The 9,096-nt window shown below is 38.0% G+C and overlaps 1 protein-coding gene across 1 annotated transcript; it reads right to left on the reverse strand.

Moving 5' to 3' along the window:
* Nucleotides 1-3,394: 3,394 nt before the first annotated feature.
* Nucleotides 3,395-5,506, reverse strand: LOC145990527 (uncharacterized). Its single transcript, XM_083126221.1, has one exon. It carries the CDS (start codon nucleotides 5,504-5,506, stop codon nucleotides 3,395-3,397), a length of 2,112 nt encoding a protein of 703 aa, XP_082982347.1.
* Between the last annotated feature and the right edge of the window lie 3,590 nt (nucleotides 5,507-9,096).

The raw sequence follows: 9,096 nt of genomic DNA on the forward strand, positions 1-9,096 counted from the left end.
TATATCACAGTAGATGAACATTTGTTGTGGTACACCTAATGCTAGGTTTGTGGGAGCAGAGGAGTGTATGCGTTGAACCCCACTTAGTTTGATAATTTTGAAAGGATCGAACCCTAGTTGTGTTGCTAGTTTTGGTGAAAACCTAATTTCGGTGAATATTATTGTACTAAGCCCCTCTTTTATAATTTCGGTGTTTTGTCTCAAAAGAATATGCTGATCATCCAAAAGGGAGATGTGAAATGGGACACCAGAGTTCTGAATTGCTGTTACAACTTGTGTCATGTCTCTATAATATCCAGCTGGGATCTTTACTTTTTTCCATTCATCAGCATCTGGATTTAGATTATAATAGATTATATTTTGCCTTTCTGTTACGTTGTACATAAAATTAGGATAGTGAATTTCTGCTACAGCAACTTCCCACGGACCTTGAAGTTCTATATCCTTCGGTAATTTCGTCACAAAATTCGATAATGTATTATCAGGAAATATATTCATAGAACTGTTACTTGGTAATGTTATATAGAACGAAGAAGACATTATGATACTGTTTTGAGACTGGAGTAGGGTATCCACCGGTTAAACATTGACGGATAACCTCTCCACTGAACAAAAACTTCTCGTCTGGTACCTTTTCCTCTGGTCTTCAATATTTTATCAATTTTAAAAGTTTTTGGTAGTTTTACTTTTTGAAGTTCTTGTCGGTAGAATGTACCATCAACAGAATTTTTGTCCAAATCTTGAATTTTGTAAACAACAGGATTCCGTGATATTATGGAAACAACTCTGAAAATTTCCTCCGACCATTTTCCTATGTACCCTTTTTCAAATGCTGATGTTTCTCTAGCAATTCTCACATAATCACCTTTTTGAAGAAAATGTCGAGTAGTTTTTTTAACACTGGGTGATGATATTTTTAAACGTCCGCTACGTAGATTTTCCCAAACTTGGAGAACATTATTTGGTTTGACTTCGCTGGGTGACATTTTGATTGTTGAATGTTTAGTATTGTTGTAAGCTTTCATTATCTTCGGTAAGTCGTCGATGTAATAGTATGACTGTTTTGATGTGAAATACTTCCACATTTTTTCCTTCAATGTTCTGTTAAATCTTTCAACAATACTTGCTTTTACATCAGGGTTTTTTGTTGTAAAATGGTGAATATTACTGTTCTTGAAAAATTGTCGGACTGTAATATTCAGAAACTCTTTTCCTTTGTCTGTTTGAATAGTAATTGGTTTTCTTCCATCTGGATTCTGTAGAATACTCCGGAATGCTTTTATTATACTTGCGGCTGTTTTGTCTGGTAGAGGAACTGCCCATGCATACTTGGAGAATGTGTCAATAACTGTCAACATATATTTATAATTTTTGTTGTGGGTACTAATACCTCTCAAGTCTACAAGATCTGCCTGCCACAAATCATCAATATTGTTAACGATGTATCGATTCCGAGGGAATTTTCTTCTTATAGGTTTATGTATTGTGTAGGTTTCCTGTCCCTGTAACCATTCTTCAATTTTTTTTTGTGGATATTTTCTGTTTGTAGCCCTCCATATTTTGTCTAAGGTGGAATACCCTGCAGGGTTGGAGACGTTATAATAAGTGTTCCTTAAAGTAGAATTCATTACTCACAAATAATAGGGTGACTGTGTGTGAGAGATATTAATAGTTTAGCCAATTGGATGCACTATTCTTTTTTTTAGATGGTTCCATTTTAAATTTCTCTATTAATTCCCAACGTCGAGAGTTACCAATAATTTCCTGAGGAATATTCACATTTGCAAGGAGTCGAGAGAAGATATTGTTATCCCTAGGGTTACTATTCTGTCTGTTTCGTAATACATCACTGATAAGGTCTATGATGTTACTACCAGGGATTAACTTCTCATATATTTTTGTTTCCCCTCGAGAATCCCATTGGATATCACTGCTTGTTTTCAGACGACGATACAGTAATTCTGCTTTGGAGTGAAACTTTTTTGGTATTGTCGATATTATTTCTTCATAGATAGGGTCTGAGATATCACTTCCATGTTCCACTTCTTGATCTGGTTGTTTACTTACTTTCTCATTTTGATGTTCCATTTGTGATACTATGGGGAGTTTGATAGGGGTGTTTAATTTTTGAACAAAATGAAGATATCTACCGAGAACTTGATGGTACTTATTCCATTTTTCTTCATCAGATAAATTTTTTTCATCCAATATTTTACCCATCTCTTTATCCAGATTGGAGAGTGGTACAATGTTTTGATGCTGGTGATGTAGTTTTCGAAATGTATATTGTGGTACCAAAATCATTTTATCTGCATACTCCATTATTTAAAAAGACTAGAAAAAATTCCACCAGTTAAGGGACCGATGAGATACGGTAGAAATCCGCCTGCCTGTATAATATACTTTTTTTGTTCTTCCACGATGTTCCACGCTTAACTAGTTTTCTTAGCACTTGCTTGTAACGAGAAAGTTTCTTTTTCTGACTGCTGTTTAACGGAACATTTCCTTTTAAAGTATTGTGGGCACATTCACAGATGTCGTGGACCAAGGATTCATCTGCATTCTTGAGGATGGTCTGTCTGATTCCAGATTTACATTTGGATAAAGTTCGGAGTAACGCCCCGTTCTTGATCGTAGGAGACATTGTGATAGAATGATATTTCTCCAGGGTGTTTAATATACTTATTTAGGTACATAAACATAATTATGTTCATCATCGGGAAACACACAGGTCCTGAATCGAAACTTTTCTGGTGTGGTTTGTTTGAGATCGAGGAATATGTATCCATAAGGCGGGGTTGTAGCATCCTTGTAAATTTCAACGAAAATTTTTTTGTTTTCAGGATATATTTGAGAAGACAAACAACCAATCTGACCTTTATCCCTAGGGTTTTTAAAGCAAACAAGATAGTGGCAGTTCAGAGATATATCGCGGGATCCTTTGCTCTGATGAAATACATTTTGAGAGAGAAATATTAAACTGATATTCCTGTGATGGCATCCTTTTGTGAAAAGGTCAACAACTCTATTATCTGCCTCTCTCATCAGATCGTCAAGTATAATCAAATGAGGTCCTTGTTCTGCTGTGTATGTATCCATGTTGGGGAGTCCTTTCGAAAAGTGCACATCACTTGAAACTCTACTGTATAATGGCTGCCATTCACTGTAACACCATGTAATGTTCATAAAATCCAAATTCACTAAACTCTTCAGATGTGTTAAAATCCTCGAAACAAAGTTTGACTTTCCGCATCCAGATGGTCCAGCTAGAATCATTAAAAATGGATGTTCCCATTTGTACTCCATTTTAAAATTAATACCCGATTATTTTTTCAGAATTTAGATATTTACAGAGATTCTGCACGTGGTGGTGTCCGGAATGCTTCTGTTAGATTTACACTGTTCGCTGTTTCTTTTGTGGGATAACGTACCCAAACGGCACAGTGTTGATATCCTCAACAATTCTTCTTTTTGTATAAACCACCCTTTGGATTTTACTTTCGGGTCTGTTAAATACTCTGAAATCTTTACTTCTAGATATCTTCCTCCTATTGTGAACAGTAATTTGCTGGGTCTTGTGAAATACCATATTCTTCAGGGATGCTATATTTATTTTCTTCCTGTTTTCATAGTTAAGGGTGATACCTTTCACTTTGCAGACACTACTTAGAACTTGGGTGGTAGGGTTTTTCACAGTAAATGCATATGATTTCGGGCCTGTGGAGACAAACTCTGTAATGTAACTCCCTTCACCGTACACTTCCAATTCATCGGTCATGTCACCAAGACAGTTACCGGTCTCTGGTTCATATTCTCCATCCCTGGAAATGTATATAACACTGTCTGTGTCGTAGTATAACACACGTTTCTCCAAATTCTCCAGATACTGGTAAAGGTGAAGTCGTGCTCCCGCCGTGGTATATGCAGCAATAACTACATTCACAGTGGCTAGTTCGGCGACTGCCTCCTCTATCTGCTGCCAGTTTATAACCAAAGCATTTTCATCAATAGGTAAAAGTGCATTAACACTAATAGAGGGATTAGTAAGTGCTGTATACAGCTCAGATGGTTGTGTTACAATAGATGTTTTGGGTAAATTACACCTCTGTCCAAATTTTCCCCAAAAACTGTTCAACATCAGCTTGGCAAGACAGCGTTTTCCAGGGTTCACCTCAATTTTATTGTAGTCTAGTAGAATTCCTTCCTTTTTCTGATATTCTGCGATGAAATCAGTCTTTTCTTGTTCGGTTATACAATTAGATGGCCACCCACTAGCTTCCTGTTTCATTTTTAGAAACTTATTTATGTAGTCCACAAACAAACCCCCTTGACCTGTTTCAGAATCGAAACTTGTTACTTTATATTGCCAGACCTCGTACATCTTTACAATTTGGTACCCTTTCTGCACTGCCTTTCTTACATCGTCTGCAACCCACGTACCTGTGAAACACCTTTCTTCTAGGGTATGTGAGCAGTCCTCCTGGTTATCTTCTTCCACACAGGTTCTACATAACGCGAAAAATAATTTACCTTTCATTTTCATAGGTAGCACCGGGTGGTAGAGATCTTTTGGGGGTAAAACAGTACATAATACAAGCCCCTCGATTTGGTCAATATTGGGGCAGTTTTTGTCGAGAAATATTGTTGGATGGCCTACTGGGAACTTCCCATACTTGCAAATGTAAGGGTAGAGAGAGCAGATATCAATATATTTTATCTTTTCAGTGCCACCAGCTTTGTAGTATAATTTTGCAGCGTTAGTTCGACCGCCAGTAAGACTTGCTCTGGGGTCCAAAGGCTTCTGGATGGTCATCGGATGATGCTTCACAAAATCTTCAATTTCAGGGTGATCTTTTTTCATTTTTTTCCACTCGCATTCCCACATCACTTCGACCTTGTAACCACTTTTCTCCAGACGACTGGTAACTCTCTGTGTCCTCTCTCTTCGGGCATTCATTGTGTCACCCCAACCTAACTGCTCTCCACCGTTTTTGTTACCGTAACATCTCTCACAATAATGGTAGTAACATCCGTGAAATTGTAACACATGACCTTTTCCTTCAGCATCTTCATAATATCCATCCACTTTAATTCCTAAGATTTTTCTTTCTCTTCCTTTCCCAGCATGTTCGATAAATACTTTTCTTTTTCTTTCCTCGTACACAAGCCACTCGATAGCTGCAATGGATTGCTTGTCACCCCACCGGTACCCTGTGGCCGGTATCACGCCAATTGTATTCTCATGTAGAAACTTTCTTCTGTACAAAAGGTTGCACGCACCAGAGATAGTCACACCTTCTCTCCAAACATCAATACCGTTTTCCCCTAGGAACGTCTCTCTAAACTTCATACAAGCCAATCGAAGAATCTCAACATCTTTGATGCAGTACTGCACAAGTTCAGTTTCAGCGTTAAAAATATAATTCTTATCTTGTTGTTCGTGATACCATTTCTCAAATTTTTGCTTTTCTTCCAACTTCATTTGTTCCGGTGCGTAATATTCCATATTAGGTAGCTGTCCAATATAGAATCTATTTTGGGTTGTATTGAAAAGATGAGGATAGTACCCTTTTTTCATCCCTTCTGGTAAATCAAATGCCTTAGGTAGACTTGATAGAGGCATAGGTAGAAAATTGAGTGAATCTAGAAACCGTATGTGACCCTTTTGCATCAGCAAAATTTTCGAACCATTCATGATAATTTCCGGGCAAACCTTGAATTTGGTGATCATAGCTCGCAGCATAAAATGTCCATCATACCCTTTCATGTTGTGGCATATACAGTATATGTCAAACTTGTGGGGTAGTCTCTTAATGTAGGAAAGAAATTCTTCTACTGGCGATTTTTTGAAGATATGTTCTCTGGGTCCACATGTGTTGCAGGGGATTGACACATCCGGAACATGTCTGCAGTCGTTGCATACTTGTTGCGCGACACACAGATTCGGTTTGTGTTCTGTTCTATCGATATAATCTCCATATTTCTCATCTTGCGTGCACTCGAGATCATAAAACACAAAGATGTATGGTTTTTTCATATCCGGTGGGGTGGATTTCTGAATATAACACAGATGACCATTCGGGTAGTGTTTGTTACATATTCTACAATAGACTTCACCACAAATATGCTTGGTTTTTCTCTGGTCCATTTTAATAACTGTTAGGCACTTGGGGCATTGGTGGAGTTTTTCACAAATATTTTTTCCATTCTGTGCTTTCTGTTTATGGTGATTGAAACATTCCTCACCGTGGAATTGTCTGTGGCAATCCAAACATTCCTTTAGGTTTAGTGACTCGGCGTGGGGCTGGAAACATTTCGTACATACGCGTGGACATTGTGTATGTTTTGTAATAGAAGCATATTTTTTCTTACAGTGTTCACAGTAATAAGTACATGCAAATGCAGATGTTAATGATTTAATAACACTGTAGTGATTTTCGTTGTGTAGAAGAAAAAGAGAAGTTCTTTTCATGTCAGTATTACCCTCAAACATGACATTCTCACCAGTAAGATCAGCAAAGACCACAATTCTATACTGTGGAAGAATATTTTGGAATTTCTCCAGCTCCGAAATACCACATCCATGTTCTGTAATAACTACACCTGCTTGCTCACATAGTTGTAAGGCTTCTGTTTTTACAATCGGACGCCCCATTCTGTATTTCTTCCTTTTATTATCATCCTTAGTTTCAGCATATGCTCGAGCAACAACAAGTGCACGTGGGAGACACATAGAATCCTTGTTTTTTATGCAAACAATCCCAGAACGTCTTCGGCAAAGTTCCTCCAAACTTTCCAATCCTTGCTTAATACGTCCAGTTCCTAAAGGTACTTTTACTCTGTGGAGATGGAAAACCAGTTGATCAGATATTAGGAAGGTGCTGTTACTCTGGAGTAGTTTCTCGAAGCTTTCCCAAACAACATCTGCATTTAGTTCACTTCCTAGTCGGAAACTGACCCAGAAGGGGTCTCTGGGGGAATTAACATTCCTAATCGTTAACCCCACATGGTCTCGGTCATCAACATCCCTCGTTAGTAACTCCACTACCTCGTTTACACCCTCATGGATCCACTGTACAGGGTTTTCGTTATCCGGAACAGGGCGAAGACGTACATTCATCTGCCTACCTTGTAGATTAAACCTTCTATATTGACGATCAAATTCTTGAATTACCACAAAATGTTTATTTTCACTTCTACTTTCATCATTCTGCTCCTGCGTTTTCCGTGTGCCCCCACCGCCTGTTTGAATAACTTGGAAAAATTGGGTTGTATCTACTTCCGTCGGCTGATTCTGCGTTGGAGGTCCAAGAAAAGCATGTATATCACCTATTATTTTCTGGGTACAAACGTTTTTATTCTGAGACATCTGAGTCACTGTCGAGGTCAGTTGAGAGGTGCAAATTTCTAACCGGGGAACATCCCCTGTTGTGTCTGTGGAAAGTTCTACATGTTTGTTAATGTCCATCAGTATCTCCTGGGTAGTTATATTTCTGTCCCAATTGTTTTCTTGATTGTTTCGGGTTTTCCCTACTGGTCTGTCCGCCGTCGGGTGCACTCGGGTAGATTCTGATTTAATCTGGTGCAAACCTGAATTCATCGAACCCTCCCCGGTTGAATACCCAGCAAAGTTGTTAATATCGTTTAATATTTGCTGGGTAGACAAAATATATTCTCCTTCTTGACTTTCGAATACATCACATAAATCTTGTGGGGAATGGATTTGACACTCTATTTTATGCAAAATTTCCTGTGTAGATATATTAATCAACTCAGTATCACTGTTCATATTACCAACGGTATTACTAGAAACACCTCGCATAGATGATGATGAGGGAGACGATTGATCTGGAATACAAAAAAAATACCCTTTCTGAGTTTCCACCCTTGAAAAATTATTCACATAAAACAAAATCAATTAATGCCACCACAACTTCGAACTTCTGAACCTGCACTTTAAAGTGTAATCTGAACCACTATACCGCGTACATCCACCGGGGTATAAAACCATGGGCCACCGGTGTATAAAACCCTGGGACCCTTGATTACAAAATCATGACGTAACAAATACATCATCTACATAAAAACAGTTAAAAATATTAGTTACTTACCCATCCTTATTCTTCACTTCCACAGCCAGAATATAAAATGTATCTCGTTAGTATGCACTAGATGCTGTAAACTTCTTCTTCTTCGTCTTCACCTCGCACAAATACAGAATAAATTCATACTTAACACGATGAACTATCGATCAAGAGTCAAACTTTTAACCACCCGCAAACAGACGCATACGTAAACTCGAAACTATACTCGACACTGTAAATTTCTTGCTCTTTTCACGTTGACTACAGATACTTTATAACGGTTGAAAACCACAACCACGAATCATACCAAACAGTTTCTACTCGGAACTATATATACTACAAACCTCGCGTCAACTTTGTCCCTATTTACTTTTGTAAAATAAATAGAACATCGGGTATTGTTATCTGAAACAATGTTGCCGGGCCTGATTCGGAGCAAGTAAATCGTCAGCCCCTCTTATTTCCTTGCCGTTCAACGGGAAGTTTCTATTTTTTTTAAACCACATTCAATATATATATATATATATATATATATATATATATATATATATATATACTGTATATATACTGTATATTTCATTAATATTCATAAATTTCTCACGTTGTTAATTCATTATGGTAAAATACGAAGTGGATCCCCCGCCTTGCATTTTTTTTAGCAACGCTCTCGCATAATAAAACACCTCAGGATCATCCAGAGTTTATAGAAACAAATAAAAATCAAGTAATTCAGTTCACGCTATTCATTCGCAATGGCTAATACACAGTACAGCCTCGTAGCAAAACTATTCGGGACTGGACCTACAGTTTCAAGTCGAATCCGAACCACTTGTGTCTCCGTAGAGTATCGACCCCGGGACACTTTGAATCCGAACCAATTAATTAATTAACATTCTGTATTATATTCACTTTATGGACAGGAAAGCCAATCGGGACTGGGCCTACAGTTTCAAGTCGCATCCGAACCACTTGTGTCTCCGTAGAGTATCGACCCCGGGACACTTTGAATCCG

This window comes from Lepisma saccharinum, chromosome 7, assembly GCF_977018435.1.
Source record: "Lepisma saccharinum chromosome 7, izLepSacc3.1, whole genome shotgun sequence".
Lineage (NCBI taxonomy): Eukaryota > Metazoa > Arthropoda > Insecta > Zygentoma > Lepismatidae > Lepisma > Lepisma saccharinum.

Coding starts and splice junctions, on each gene's coding strand:
- LOC145990527 (XM_083126221.1), bottom strand. CDS start 5,506: ATGGAATATTACGCACCGGAACAAATGAAGTTGGAAGAAAAGCAAAAA.